We start from the raw sequence: 15,772 nt of genomic DNA on the forward strand, positions 1-15,772 counted from the left end.
AAATTCACACACCCTGGCTCCTCCACCAGACCTTCCTTCAGGACCCGGGCCTTCCTCCTGCCTGTGGTCGCACCCCCATGGGGCACCCTGGCCAACTTGGGTGGGAGACAGGACTGAGGAAGAGTCTTCCAGAGGAGGCCTGGAAGGCAAGTCAGAGCAGAGCAAACCCCAGGCCTGTGCTGGGACTCTCAATTTTTCCTGGTCCTTTGCTCTGACACTAACCAGGATTTGGGTCGAGACAACTCTCCCAGTCGTCCGTTTGTTTCATTAGCTGAAAAATGGAGGGATGGAACTGGGATGTTGATTTGCTTGTTCAGCCCTGGAATTATGTGATTTCTGAAAATCAGAAAGGCCAGTGGAAAAAATATCTGACCACAGGAAGAATTGAGCTATGCTATAACCATTAGTCCTGAGGGGAGGCCAAGTGTGTGCGTGGCACCGCCTAGGCAAAATAGAGGTCACCTAGACAGGACAATACTGAGGCTCTGCTCAGCTGGGATGCTTAGGATCATGCAGTGTGGTTGTGAATAGAAAATACTGACATGGGAGGGGTGTCTGGGCAGCTCAGATGGTTTAGCATCTGCCTTTGCCTCAGGTCATGATCTCCGGATCCTGGGATGGAGCCCCATGTCTGCTCAGTGGGGAGTCTGCTTCTCCCTCTCCCTCTGCCTCTCCCCCTCCTCATGCTTTCTCTCTCTCTCACTCTCTTTCTCTTTCTCTCAAATAAATAAAATCTTTAAAAGAAAAAAGTGTTGGGATACCTGAGTGGCTCAGTGGTTGAGCGTCTGTCTTCAGCTCAGGTCCTGATTCCAGTGTCCTGGAATCGAGTCCTGCATCAGGCTCCCTGCATGGAGCCTGCTTCTCCCTCTGCCTGTGTCTCTGCCTCTCTCTGTGTGTCTCTCATGAATAAACAAATAAAATCATAAATAAACAAACAAATAAAATACTGACAGTGTATTAGACAGTGTAACAAAATGAACAAAATGCTTTCTAGACAGGTAGGAGTGCTGGCCGAAAGCCCAATGGTCAGAGGAGAGCTCAGAGAAGGGATAGAGAGTGCTCTGGGATACTTAGTTGAATGAAGAGAAAATTCAAACATCATCTCATATGAAGCTCCAGGAAGCAGAGCTAGAGCCCCTGGGTAGACCTTTACAGTGGGCAAAGTTCAGCTTCATGTAAGAAAAAAAAATGTATCAACAGTCAGAGTTCAATCCTTTCAACAAAAAATGGAGTAACTCTCTGCAAAGCACTAGCAGTAGCTAGGTTTGCAGAGGAGGAGGAAGATAAAGATGAATAAGACTCAGTGTCATGCAGAAATTTACTGACTAATCACAGGCTGGTATGAGAACAGAGCATTCCACTGTCATGTGACACATCCTATCATAGCAGTCTCTATAGCCACGCTGTCCAACACAATAACCACTAGCCATGTGGCCACAGAGCACTTGAAATGTGGCTAGTCTGAGTTGCTATAAGTGTAAAATACACAACAGACTTTGGATATTTGATATGAAAAAATAATGTAAAATATCTCAATAATTTTTATGTTGGTTATATATATTGGGTTAAATAAAATACATTATTAAAATTAATATCACTTTTTAAATGTGACTACTAGAAAATCTTAAATCACATATGTAGTTTGCATTGTATATCTATTGGACAACATTGTTTTGTAGGGTATTGTGGCAATGTGGTCGGAATATACGTACCTAAACTGAATCTTGAAGGGTGAATTTTTTTTTTAGACAAGACATCAAAAGAAGCACAAATTATAAAAGATTGATAAATTTGACAGTAAAGTTAAAATTTTATTTTCAGGGGGGCCTGGAGTGACTTAGTTGGGTAAGCATCTGCTTTCGGCTCAGGTCATGATCCTGGGGTCCTGGGATCAAGTCCCACATCAGGCTCTCAGCTTAGTGGGGAGTCTGCTTCTCCCTCTGCCTCTGCCTGCTGCTCCCCCTGCTTGTGCCGTCAAATAAATAAATAAATATATACATACATACATACAATATTTAAAACAAAACAACAACCAAAAAAAACCCCACTTATTTTCAGGGAAGGATACCATAAAACAAAATGAAAACAAAAGTTTCACACTGAGATAAAATATTTGTTACACAGAGGTAACTGACAAAAAAGATTATGAATGGTAATATAGAAAACACTATAAATTAGTACAAAAAATAAAAACTCAACAGAAACATAGACCCAGGTAATTCACAGGAGAAGAATCCTAAGTGGCCAATAAGCTTCTGAAGAAGATGTTTTATCCTCACCATTCATCAGGGGAATGCAAATTAAAATCATAATTTGGGGGCATCTGGATGGCTCAGCCAGTTAAGCAGCTGCCTTCCACTCACTTCGTGATCCCGGGATCCTGGGATCCAGCCCGGTGTCAGGCTCCCTGCTGGGTGGGGAGCCTTCTTCTCCCTCTCCTCTCTCTTCCCTCTCCTCTCTCTTCTTCTGTCCACCCACCGCCCCCCATCTCATGCTCTCTCTCAAATAAATAAAATCTTTAAAAAGTAAAATAAAAAATAAAACCACAATATGATGAGCGTATTTCTCAATCATCAGATGGGCAAAATCTAAACATCTGACAAAGACCAAGTGTTGGTGAGGATGTGGACAACCAGGAACTCTCCTGCCCTGCTGGTGAGAATGTGGGAATGTAAACTGATAGAACCACTTTGAAGAAGAATCTGGCATCATATGGCAAAGCTGAGCTTAACAATATGTGGCAGCCCTGGCAGGTTAAAGATGGGTAAACCCAAACCCACAACTCAGCAATTCTACTCCTAAGCATGTGTGCTGGAAAAATTCCATATATGTGCACAAAGTATGCTTGTACAAGAACATTATCGCAGCACTGTTTGCAGTGGAACAACAACAAAGAAAAAAGTAGAAGCTCCTCGCATGTCCATCAACAGCAAACTGGATAGAGGTGGAAAAGTCTTACAGCCCTGAGAAATAATGAAGGGAAGCCACTTATATCAACAATCTGCTGAGCAACGGCATTATGCAATTGATTATACCTTTTTGTTTGCTCCAATTACTTCATGAACTTAGGAAGAAAGATTCATCTCAGGGCACCTGGGTAGCCCAGTCCATTAAGTGTCTGTCTTTGGCCCAGGTCATGATCCCAGGGTCCCAAGATCGAGTCCCAGGTGGTGTTCCCTGCTCAGTAGGGAGTCTGCTTTTCCCTCCTCCTGATTTTGTGCTCTCTCTCTCTCTCTCTCTCCCTCTCCCTCTCAAATAAATAAATAAAATCTTTAACAAGAAAGAAAGAAAGAAAGAAAGAAAGAAAGAAAGAAAGAAAGAAGAAAGAAAGAAAGAAAGAAAGAAAGAAAGAAAGAAAGAAAGAAAGAAAGAAAGAAAGGAAGAAAGAAAGAAAAAAAGGGCAGCCCTTGTGGCACAGCGGTTTAGCACTGCCTGCAGCCCGGGGTGTGATCCTGGAGACCTGGGATCGAGTCCCACGTTGGGCTCCCTACATGGAGGCTGCTTCTCCCTCTGCCTGTGTCTCTGCCTTTTTCTGTGTGTCTTTCTGTGTGTCTCTAATGAAGAAATAAATAAAATCTTAAAAAAAAAAAAACATTAAAAAGAAAGAAAAGAAAAAAAGAAGGAAGAAAGAAAAGCTCATGTCTCCTCCGATTGCCATGAAAGGTATCCTGCTCCTGTCAAAGGAGAAGGCCTCCACTGTGTTCTCCATGGCTTTGCCCTGCGGTAGCCCTTCTCCTGCATAATGCATGTATCCCTCTCGGAGGGTCATCCCACAGCCTTCGAACATCCTCTGTCACTCTCCTCTTTAGTGACACTTCCTCTAGGCCACATCCCCTAAAGCTACTGCCCATTTCTCGGTTCTCCCTCACAGCCATGAGGGAAAGAGCTATTTATTCTTGTGTCTGTCCTGTCTTGGCTCCATTCCCTCCTCAGCTTCAGTCTGTGCCCATCTCTCCTTTGAAACAGCTGTTGCCAAGTTTGTGGGTGACCTTCATGTTGACCACCGAAAGGACATCTCTTCCCTCGGCAGCAGGCGGTGGAGCAAACTGTTCCTCCTTCTTCAAACTCTGCCTCTCCATTCCCACCCCCAGAACCTCACATGCCGTGTCTTTTCTGTCTCCTTTGCTCACTTGATCCCAGGGCTCCTTTTTCTCTCCATCCCCATCTCCTCCTAGGTTACTTCCACCAGTTCCATGACTTTAAATGCATCTGTGTGCTCCCAAATACACACTTCCAGTCCTTTTTTTTTTTTTAGATTTTTTTTATTTATTCAGGAAAGACACAGAGAGAGAGAGGCAGAGGGAGAAACAGGCTCTATACAGGAAGCCCGATATGGGACTCGATCTTGGGACTCCGGAACTCTGGGACTCCAGGACCATACCCTGAAGCGAAGGCAGACGCTCAACTGCTGAGCCACCCAGGCGTCCCACACTCTTCCAGTCCTGATCAAGATATCCAAAAGCCTATCTGACAAATCCATATGGGTGCCCAGTAGGTAGGATGAACATATAATGTTATCATCCAAACATTCCTCAGAACAAAAGTAGAACCAGAGACATAACTTGAAGTGTCCCAGGTAGGCTATATTCATCTACATTAGTGTGGTATTTCTTTCTTTCTTTCTTTCTTTCTTTCTTTCTTTCTTTCTTTCTTTCTTTTTTTGTGTGGTATTTCAATAATGACATGTTCAAAATAGAAATCTCCAGTTGTGGGGCACCTGGGTGGCTCAGTGGTTGTCTGTCTTTGCCTCAGGTCATGATCCTAGGGTCCTGGGATCAAGTCCTGCATCAGGCTTCCTGTAGGGAGCCTGGTTCTCCCTCTGTCTGTGTCTCTGCCTCTCTCTGTGTCTCTCCTGCAAAAAGTCTTTAAAAGAAAGAAAGAAATCTCCAGGGAATCCCTGGGTGGCTCAGCAGTTTAGTGCCTGCCTTTGGCACAGGGTGTGATCCTGGAGTCCCGGGATCGGGTCCCACATCGGGCTCCCTGCATGGAGCCTGCTTCTCCCTCTGCCTGTGTCTCTGCCTCTCTCTCTGTCTGTGTCTCTCGTGAATAAATAAATAAAACCTAAAAAAAAAAAAAAGAAAGAAATCTCCAGTCCCAAAATCTGTCCCTCACTCTGATTCCATCTCAGTAAAACCCATTTTCTCAGGGTGCCTGGGCAGCTCAGTCTGTTGCGCCTCTGCCCTCGGCTCCAATCATGGTCTCAGGGTCCTGGGATCGAGCACTCCGGGCTCAAGCACCATTGGACTCTCCACTCGGTGGCAAGTCTGCTTCTCCCTCTCCTTCTGTGATCTCTCTCGCTCTTGTTCTCTCTCAAATAAAATTTTTTTAAAAAATTGGTTTTCAAAAGAAAAATCCAGGAATCTGAACCATGAACCCCACCATCCTTGAGCCTTTCCTTTCCCTCACATCTTGTACAAACTAGGCACAAATTCCATAGCACTGCTTGCAAAATATTTCTGCATTCTGACCACTTTCCTTGATTCTACAGCCAACACCATCTATGTCTCTTTCCTGCTAACCTATGCTTGTCTCTCTACATTCTGTTCTCCACACACAGCCAAGTGAGCCTTCTAGGGTTGACATCAGACCATGGCACCCCTCAATTATTATTTTTTAAAGATTTTATTTATTTATTCATGAGAGACACAGAGAGAGAGAGAGAGGCAGAGACACAGGCAGAGGGAGAAGTAGGCGCCATGCAGGGAGCCTGACATGGGACTTGGTCCCGGGACCCTAGGATCACACCCTGGGCTGAAGGCAGCGCTAAACTGCTGAGCCACCTGGGCTGCCTGGCACCCCTCAATTAAAAGCTTTCCACGGTGAATGGATTATTGCCATCCACAACCCAGATGAATGTCACAAATGTGAGGTTAAACAAAAGAAGCCAGACCCAAGAGAGCAGGCTGTATGATTCCTTTACATAAAGTTCAAAACCAGAAAAAATTAATCTGTTATTAGAAGTCAGGAGGTGAGTACTAACTGTGTGTTTCCTGATGTGGGTGCTGGTTGCATAGGGGTATTTGGTTCATGAGAAATTTCATTAAGTTCAGGTACAGTTATTTGCGGGGGGGCGGAGGGGAAGCTCAGGTACAGTTATGACTTGTGTACTTGGCACACTATATTTCATCAGAAAGTGTTAACTTTTTATTGTCTAGACTGCTCTACCTCCAGATTTAGGCTCTGGGGGGTAGGGATCTTGTCTGCTTGCCCACTGCCCATCCCCAGAGCCTGAAGCACTGCTGGACACACAGGCTCTGATGAGGACTTGCAGGGGGATGCAGGTGACATAGCCAGATCAGCAGCAGGGAGACCTAGGAGGTCACCTAGGGAGAGCCTAAGGAGTGACGACTTGATCCACGGCGACCCCTGGAATGGAGAGGAGAGAGCTGAGAAAGATTTAGAAGGTGAAATTAAGTTGGTGGCTTCCCAATTTAACTATCCAATTACTTCTTACTCCTAAGATAAAAACAACAGTCTTTACAGTGGCCCTAAAGCACTAGTACATGTTCCCCTCTGACTCACTCCTACCCCTCCCCTCTAGCTCCACGGACCCCCTGCTCATCCTGAACCTTCTAATTTTTTTTTTTTTTTTTTATGATAGTCACAGAGAGAGAGAGAGAGGCAGAGACACAGGTTGAGGGAGAAGCGGGCTCCATGCACCAGGAGCCCGACGTGGGATTTGATCCCGTGTCTCCAGGATCGCGCCCTGGGCCAAAGGCAAGCGCCAAACCGCTGCGCCACCCAGGGATCCCCATCCTGAACCTTCTGAGCATGCTTCCACCCAGGAACTCTGCCCTGGTTATTTATATCATGCCTGCCTTCACCTGCCTCAAGTCTCTGCTCCCGTACCACCTTCTCAGGGAGGCCTTCCCTGCTCTATTTCTCACCACGGCTCTAACCAACCACCCTCTGCCTCATCATCGATTTCACCTGTCTCCCCACATTGCTGGTTTGTAGGAAGCCAGAGTCCACCCTGGGCACTTGCTCTTGACCACTGCACTTCGGGGCTTCAGGTGGCCACGGCCACAGGGACACCCTGTACCCACAGATAAGGGCCCACGCACGTGGCCCTGCATACCACCCACGGCCCCGGGCCAAGGTGGGCCCAACTGTTTCCCCCAGATCCTCAGGCATGACAGCGTCCAGCTGGAACCAGTACTCCCTGCAGCCTGTCCCTGGCTGACGGGCGCCTGCCCCTGCCAGAAGGACTGACATGTAATTAGAAACTCCACAAGCTCCCTAATTGCCAGTTTTCTCCAAACTGGGAGGCCAGCGCTATTCTGAGCCACCCTTGTTAATGGCTGCTTGAGGCCTCTGGAGAGAGTGGAGCCCGGCTGGCATGGAGCTGGCCGCAGAGAGGGCTGGCAAGGTCAGAGGGGACTGCGCCGGGGAAGAGCTGGCGGGTGGCCAGGGGACAAACGTGGCAGAGAGGGCCGCCTGCTGTGTGCTGTCAGGGCCCAGCGTGAGGCTCAGTGCCGCCAGGGCCCTCCTGCCTCCCTCAGCCCCCTTGCTCCAGCCCATGCCCAGCAGAGTGACATCAAAACAGCCAGGGTCATTCATTCTTTATTCAGGTGGCATAAAAATCACTACAAAAACTTTACAAAAGAGCCTTAGGGAGTTAACTATTCCCCACACACACACCTCCCACCTGAGACACCTGGGCAGAGGAAGAAGAGGAGAGACAGGGAAGAAGAGTCCTGGCAATGCTGGTATCTCCAAGGAGCAGTGGGGAGGCTGAAGTGACAGGGTGTGGGGGGCGGGTTGGGGGATGGGGGCTGGAGGGCCTCCAGCAAGTGTGGCAGAAGCAGTTTGTGGAATTCTAGGCCCCGCCCATAGAGCAGGCCCAGGCTCCACACCCCCAGGGCCTACTGTCCTCTCCCCAGCCAAGGTATTCCATCCCTCCTGCCCCCCTGCCCCCCCAACACCCCCCCCCCCCGTAAACAAACGTGGAAGTGCCACAGCCAACACGGGAACTACCTTCCTGACAAAAGTGGATCTCCAGCTTCTCCAGCTGCCCTTCTGCCCAAGTCCCCCAAAGGACAGCCTCTGAGTCGCTTTTGGAAGAAGAGATGTGGGATGAAGGCCCTTGATTACCTGAGGTCCGCCCCGTCCTGTGGCCCCCCCAACCCCAAAATCCCTGAGAGGAGGAGACTTGAGAGAGTGGCTCCCTCTGGGCTCCCAGACTCCCCACCCAGGTCCCTGCCCTCCTCCCACAATGCTGTCTGGAAAGAGTCACAAGAGTTGAGAGGTTGCTCCAGCAGGGACTCGGGATGCTGGCGGCTGGCCTCTCACTTGGGGCTATGAAGTTGGGGGTAATCCTCCTCTGAGGGAGGCGCAAGTTTCAAGTCAGGCCCGAAGGGCTTGTCTCCGCGGGGAAAGGCTTTCCGGTTCTGGAAGTAGTCCCTGTCATCGGGGGAATCCTGCTGCTCCTTGCGCTCCCATGGCGCACTAGGGTTGGGGTTCTTCACACTGCCCACAAACAGGGGCAGGCTTGTTGTGTCCTCGAGGATGAAGAAGAGGAAGGGGCGGTTGACGCTGAAGGAGGAGAGAGACATTCGGGACATGGCCGTGCCCGTGGCCGCGGCCGCCTCCACACCAGCCTCACTGAGCTCCAGAGCAGACTGGTGCTGCACGCTGGTCACCACCAGGCGCTGGTCGGAGATCCCGCGCAGGTCTGGGGCCTGGAACAGCTCCTGCAGGCCTGCCCAGGGCAAGAGACTGCCGGTCAGAGCTGCCTTCTGCCCCGCAGGCTGCCGGGACCTGCCTGGGACCGTGGCTAGCATTCTGGCCGGGAACACCTCCAACCCACAGATCCTTGGGGAACTCTCACTTAACCTCCAGTTATTAGCTTAAAGGTCACTTCCTCCAAGGAGACTTTCTGGATCCCCTGCCCCAAGGTCCGGCCGGGTGCCCTTCTCCAATGAACTGGAGAGAAGCCCTCTGACTCATCACCTAAGCTGTATAGTAAGTACCTGATTCCGCATCTGCCTGAGCCCCTTGTACCTAGTACAGTGCCCCTTGCAGGACAGCCAGCAAGGCTCACGTGCCACCCAGGCTCTCTACCCAAGATTCTTCACAATGCTCAGTCTTGGATGGAGCAGATCCTCATTCCCTGGGCCACCCCAGCCCATCCCGGACGGAGGATCTGGGGGGTCCTAGGAAGCCCTCACCTCCCAAAGCCCCAGAGAAGGCCAGGACACAAGGCTGCTCTGACTCGGACCTACTGCCAGCTGGGGCTTTGTTCCTCACTTGCTCTGCCTAGCCTGGCCTAGGGGACTGTCCTTACCCAAGCCTCACCCTTCCTTACCCAGCCGGCTGAGGGTGGCCACCAAGTCCAGCTGGTAGTTCAGGTGCAGCTTAGGCAGCCGGACCTTGGTGGGTTTCTCTCGCAGTAAGGGCTGGTGCAGGATGTCCCAGCTCAGGTTGGCCAGCACCTGGGACACGTTCCACTCAAAGTGGGTGGGCATAATGACCACAAAGCTCATGTTGTTCTTAAAGGGGAAATGAGCCACCTACAGAGAAAGAAAGGAGACAGCGGTGAGGGCCAGAAGGTGCCCATACCAGCTGGGGTCTGGGCCAGCATAGGCTTCTGAGACAGATGGAGCAGGAGTTCCAGTCCATTGTTCTCAGGTGTGTGTTCAGCCTCCCTGAGCCCCCACTTCCTCACCTGTGAAGTGGAGTAACACTGCCTGCCCACATTGTAGGTTGACATGTGAGAGAGAGAAAAAAAAGAGAGAGAGAGACCCTTCTAAAGCTTCTAGTGGAGTATCAGCACATGGGCAGTGCTCAATACAGGGGGGACTTTCCCTCTCTTCGTCTGTAACCAGCTCTGCCTCTCAGTGTCTCCACGTGTACAATGGACTGGGTTGTTCGTTTTCAAACCACCCTAGGTCCTACAGAGGAGCCACTGCAACAGGTGGTTCTCCCCCCCACACCTTCACCTAGGGTGTATATGATACTGTGATCTGAGGTAAGATGTCATGTGAATGGGGTTTCTGCAGCTACTTGAGTATGAGAAGCACTGGGCATGATGATCCCTGGCAAGTGAGACTTCTTAGTCTCTAGGCAGAGCAGCCAGGGAGCAGGAACCTTGGGGGTGGCAGGGGTGGTGGGGAACACCACATCTGGCTGTCTGGGTCAGCCTGCAGAGTGTGTGAGGAAGAGGAGGGCAGAGGCCAGGGACAGAGAGGATGGGTGAAGAAAGAGTGGGCAGGACACAGCCTGGAGGGCAGGAGCAGCACAAAGAGAACAGGTGGGGAGGTGAACAAGACAGTCTGCCCGTCGGGGTGAAAGCGAGAGAAGCTGGACGCTGCTCCAAGGGTCTGCCTTGCCCCCACAGCCCCTCTCAGGAGTCGCTGAGGCCTGTGGCATGCTGCCTTGGGAAACTAACCAACATTGCCATCTCTGCCACAGTGGATGGGCCCAGGGGTCCATGCTCAAGCCAAGAGGACCACATTTAGGCTAGAAGCAAGGGAGGCCTCACCTGAGACCGCTTGGCATAGTACTCTATCCAATCAGAATGTTCCAGCAGGTTACTGACAAATCCATTGCAACCAGATCCTCCCTTCCAAGGAGCACTGTGACAGTCAGATCACATCTCCCAGGCTCGAGGATGCTGAGGCCTGAGTGGCTCTGTAGCTGTTGGGTGGCTCCTTTGCAGCCTGACCAATCCATGGGCCCTTGTAATAAACCCCTCTGACCAAAAATCATCTGGTTCTCCACTTGAGGCCCCTCCTCATAGACTGCTCCCTGACCACTTTATCTAAAATACCTTCCCCAGGGATCCCTGGGTGGCACAGCGGTTTAGTGCCTGCCTTTGGTCCAGGGCGTGATCCTCGAGACCCGGGATCAAATCCCACGTCGGGCTCCCGGTGCATGGAGCCTGCTTTTCCCTCTGCCTATGTCTCTGCCTCTCTCTCTCTCTCTCTCTCTCTCTCTCTCTCTCTGTGACTATCATAAATAAATTTAAAAAAATTAAAAAAAGAACTTCTTTAAAAAAATAAATAAAATAAAATACCTTCCCCTGTCACTAATTGATCACTTTATTTTTTTCCTTCATAGCAGTTATACTATGTGAAATTATTCCATGATTTATGTCTGTCCGTGTACTGTGTGTGTCTTTCCTCCTGAGAGCAGGGACTTGGTCTCCCTTGTGCTAGTGTGTTCTGGTGGCAAATGCCTAATATAGTTTTGTCAAATTCTTGAACTTCAAAGAGCCTGGAACCTCAGTCCCTCTGGATCAGGGCATAATGTGACCTTCCAGAGCCACCTGTCTCAGGGACAAGACTGCAAGGTAGGTGGGGCACACCCCCCTCCACCCCTGTACCTGTCCCACAGCCTGCCCCCCCTGCCCCACCTCCCAGCAGCCAGGCCCAGCCTGGGCAGTCAAGGGTGACCTGTATCTCAGGCTGCTCCAGCAGGAACCAGCGCAGGGGGTACGTGCGGGCGTGCATCATGTCCACTGGCACCGTGAACTGCTCGTTCAGGTGGAAACTGTCTCTCTGGGTGAGGCTTGGATCAAACTTGCTCCTCCAGAAACCTATATCCAGCAGAGGGCAGGGGTCATGTAGACTGGGACAGGGGTGGGTTCCACACCACTAGTCTCTTCTCCATCCCACCCAGAACCCATTCAAGGGACAAAAAGTAGAAGTCAAAAGCCCAAGGGGCACTGTGCCAGTTGATTCCCAGTTGATCTGAGGTTTCTTCCCTGCAGCATTTTTGAAATCTGGGCTTGCATTCTTCCTATGTCCTGTCATGCTCCCAGGAGCACCCCCAACCCCACCCTCAATCCTTTCAGACTCAGTTTCCTCCTAGGTTTCTCTCATCCAGTTCCTGAGGCCCCTCACTGGCACACCATTACCTGTTTCCTACCCTCCCCCAAGCCACAACCTAGAAAGCTCCCTGCCTCCTGACCCAGCCCTGAGGAGAAAGAGAGACCCTCAGAACAAAGGTTTTGCAGCCCAGCTCAGCCTACAAGGCAGGAATAGGGGCCACAGGGGTAGAGGGCCAGAGAAGAGGGGGAACGCACCCTGGAAGTGGATGGCATTGAGCAGAAGCAACACTGTGTCATCTGGCAGCTCTGAGAGGAAATCCTCAATCTTCCCCTCTGTGGCCTCCTTCACCCATTGGTTGATGTTTAGCAGATCATCCCCTTTCCTTCCGGTCAGGCTCATGGGCTTGGCACCAAAGAGCTGTTCTGATTGTTTCAGGAAGTCCTCTTTGATGGGAAATCCTACACAGAAAAGGCCACGAGCTGTTCCTAAGGGCTTGAGCTCCAGAGCCACCAATGCTCTGACTGGCTGCCTAAGGCCAAACCCATCTCCATCACTCCTGTCCACTCCAGGGCACAACCTAGGGAGCTCCAAGCCACCAGCACCTACCTTTCTGCAGGTACATTCTAGCAGCCAATCGGAATGCCCCAGGGCCCAGGTCCTGGCAAAGGCGGCTCAGCAGGTGGGGGAGGCAGGGCCCAGAGTCTGCATGCAGCACCTGCTCTAACCTCCGCAGCGTCTGGTTCTGAGCACCTGGAGGGGACCACATGGGCTTTGGCCCAGGCCAGTGGCACTTTCCCACCCCTGCTGGCCACTCCAGGCTCTGTTAAATCCCCATCGTGAGCATGGCCACGACACCACACATTCTCCCCCCGTATCCACTAAACTGATTAGGGTGACAATACTCCCCAAGTTCTACTTTTGTCTCTGCTGCTGGCAGTCTGGGTCACCTCACTCGATCCAAGTCGTATTCCCTCTCTGGACCTCGGTTTCCCACAATGAGAGTCTCCAGTCCGGTGGAGACATTGTAGTTATCAAAGGCTTATGTAAAAATCACCAGAAGCATATCCTTAGGCCCAATCCCTGGGAATCTGATTCACAGAGACTGGAGGTGTACCTAGGAATCTGCATTTTTACCAAAGATCCAAGTGACTCTGATGCAGGAGGCACCCACTAGTAAATTCTGGAGTAGTGAGTTCCCACTGGCCTCCAGCTCTGCTGGTCTGGACAGGTGATGCCACAGTACCTAGTGCCAGGTGAGACAGTGCCAGGGCCACACTCAGAGGCGACAGGATTAGGTTGGGGCTGGTGGACCTTTGGGCCACCAGGGAGAACAGGTCTGTGGTGAAGGCCATCATGGCCTGGGCCAATCTGCGGGTCTGCTCTGGGGTTGGGGCTCCCCTGCAGTCTCTTGGGGCCTTCTTCAGGCCAATATGGCCACTGGACTCCTACAGACAGATCAGGGGTCAAGAGGGTCAAGGAGTCCGCTCTGTGTTGAAGATCCCTTCCACAGCCCCCCTGCCCAAGAATAGTCCTGGCAAGAGAGGGACAGTCACATGGACAATGACAGTACAAGGACCTGGTCCTTTCCTCTGGCCCCTCCCACCCTCTGAGTCGTGGCCCCGCTGATTGGCCCTCCTCCCTCGGACCCCGCCCACTCTTCCCCAGCCCCACCTGGTTGTACCTGGTTGCCCAACTTGAGGAGGGTGAGCGGGGGCAGCTTCTCTTGGGTCTGCCCGCCCATTAGCTGAAGAAGGGAGGAAGCAAATGGAGCGTGACCCTTCCCACGGGTCGGCCCACTCCCTGCGCCAACCACAGGTTAGGCCCCGCGGGGCTTTCCTCCCCCTCCTGCCTCTCACGCCCGAGTACCTGCTGGTCCAAGGGCTCCACGGCGCTGGCAGGAGGGAACTGTCGAGAAAAGGATGAGGGGAAGAGAGGGAGCTCTTCAGAGCCAAACGCTCCCTTGACTCAGCCCCCTCCCCCCCAGGGAGGCCCAGGCTCACCACCGCGCCGGAGCCTTGGAGGCAGGACAAGCTGATCACCAGGAGCCCCCGGAGCAGCGCCATGTTCCTGTGCGGGGACAGGCAGCCTGCGTCCCCGTCCCCACCGACCCCACTCCCGGGGGCCCACCCACACGCTGCCTGGGAGGGCAGGTCAATCCAGCCACCACCGCCAGCACTCCAACACCCACGAGCCCTGTTTCTCATCTCCGTGGGGCGGGATATCCCCCTGAATCCTTTTCAGCCCTTTTGAATTTTCCAGTTTTCCACACGTCATGCACCGAAAATGTTTTGGTTCATAGGGGAAATAATCAAAATGAAAGAAGTCCTCATTCTTCGAGGCCTGGCATTGTGAGTCCAACATCGATTGGAATCCAGACTCTGCCTCTTCCCAGAGGCCCTCAGATAGCTCCCTGGGCTTTGCCTTTTCTTGTAAAATGGTAGCAAAAGTCCCTACCTCCTCCCACGGTATACTGTGAGGACCAAAATGAGACAGTCTTTGTGAACCTGGTTACGCTGCCTGGCACTCCGTGGTATGGCTGTTGTCAGCCTAGCCCAAGGCCCCTCTTCTGGGAAGCCTGCCCTGAAGCCTCCTGTGTCCTAGGGCTCCTTACCCAGAGCTCCTACCCAACCTGCTGCCCAATGGCCCACCTTTTCTTGGTCTGGTCTTGACCACAAGGGTAGACAGGCCTGTGAATCCCTGAGGTCTCGGCAGGTTTGGTGGGATGGGCCGGAGAGCCTTGTTGTTGACCTAGCCACAGAGCCCAATGAATGGTTCTGGATAGAGCCACCTTTGGACTTACGGGAAACATAGGCCTTGTGCCCGACTCTGTCCAGGTCGGCTCCGGGAAGCCCAGCCAGCAGGTGGGGATGGGCAGGTCTTAGTCTGGCCTCAGAGCAGGTCCCATACACTCCAACCCCGCCCCCATCTCAGGGCCAGTCCTTCCAGGGGATCCTCTATCACCCCTGGCCCCACCTCCATCACACACAAGGACCCTTGGCCAGGGCCCTAATCTCTAATGGGGGTTTTGAATCCTCCTGACAAGAAAAGACCTCCAGTTTTTCAAGTCCCAGAGAGACTCCTGCCAGAACCCCCACCTTGGCTCCTCATCACCCCAGGAGGCTGGGAAATGAGAGGCCTTCTGAATAAATTCATCCCAGACCCCTTCAGCCGGGTGGGCAGCTCTTACCTCCTATCTGGCCCAAAGAGCAGGCCAAGCCACCCCTCCCCTCGTACCTCTGTAGGCTCTTTGCTGCTGCACACAATGTCCCTCTGGCCCCACTGTGGTGCTCCCCACACTTTGCTCAGGCTCCAGCCAGCCCATCTGAGCCCTCCCCTCCCACCAGGACCTTTGCTCTCAGCCAACCCCTGTTCAGATTGTTCAGATTTCTCTTCTGGTAAATATTGACCAGCACATCCGGTTAAACATTGATACTGGGGCCGGAAACCCCATTCCCACCAGGGCATCTAATCCTGAGATAGCCACCTGGAGCCCTGTGGATTTGGGTCCCACCCACGCCTGGAGAAAGGAGATTCGGGAAAGTTAAGGAAGATGTCCTCATCTGTACGACAGATCCAGGAAGGACAGGGGCCTTCCAGCAACCCCATGAGGTGGGGGGGTTTATCTCTACTTTACTGGAGTCAGAGAGGGTAGGTGACGTGCCCAAGGACAGAGCTAGGCTCGAGTCACATCCAGCTTCTCACTTCCAATGTTCTTTCCTCTCCCCTATCATGAGGGGGAGGAAGGGGAAGCTGTAGGAGCTTCCGTGGGGAGCTCAAGATGCCCATCCTCAAACCTTACAAGCCAGGATCCTGACTGGCTGCCTTTTAGACTGGATCTAGAAGGAGTGGGGAGAGGAGAGAGGGTCACAGTACCAGGCAGCATCCTCCCTCAGCAGGAGCAATGCCTCCTTAACATCCCGCCAGGGCTGAGCCTCCTCTGAGGGGGGCTGCATGATCCAGAAGCCCTGTACCCTGTGGTGCCCAAAAGCAGCGATCAG

At 52.0% G+C, this 15,772-nt stretch overlaps 1 protein-coding gene across 3 annotated transcripts; it reads right to left on the bottom strand.

Annotated features, from left to right (window-relative positions):
• Positions 1 to 7,547: 7,547 nt before the first annotated feature.
• SERPINF2 (serpin family F member 2) lies at positions 7,548 to 15,153 on the bottom strand. 3 transcript variants are annotated; one of them, XM_077851769.1, is made up of 11 exons: positions 15,009 to 15,151; positions 14,423 to 14,522; positions 13,775 to 13,841; positions 13,641 to 13,679; positions 13,456 to 13,518; positions 13,018 to 13,219; positions 12,381 to 12,524; positions 12,029 to 12,232; positions 11,397 to 11,539; positions 9,308 to 9,512; positions 7,548 to 8,701 (listed from the first exon to the last, which is right to left on the bottom strand). In XM_077851769.1, exons 1-11 carry the CDS (start codon positions 15,094 to 15,096, stop codon positions 8,289 to 8,291), a joined length of 1,668 nt encoding a protein of 555 aa, XP_077707895.1. In that variant the 5' UTR covers positions 15,097 to 15,151; the 3' UTR covers positions 7,548 to 8,288. The 3 variants fall into 3 exon arrangements, with proteins under 3 accessions (XP_077707895.1, XP_077707896.1, XP_077707897.1); XM_077851770.1 differs by lacking the exon at positions 14,423 to 14,522 and having other exon boundaries at positions 15,009 to 15,153; XM_077851771.1 differs by lacking the exons at positions 14,423 to 14,522; positions 15,009 to 15,151 and adding an exon at positions 14,962 to 14,984.
• Positions 15,154 to 15,772: the final 619 nt, after the last annotated feature.

The sequence above is a fragment of the Canis aureus genome, chromosome 16 (assembly GCF_053574225.1).
Source record: "Canis aureus isolate CA01 chromosome 16, VMU_Caureus_v.1.0, whole genome shotgun sequence".
NCBI classification, from domain to species: domain Eukaryota; kingdom Metazoa; phylum Chordata; class Mammalia; order Carnivora; family Canidae; genus Canis; species Canis aureus.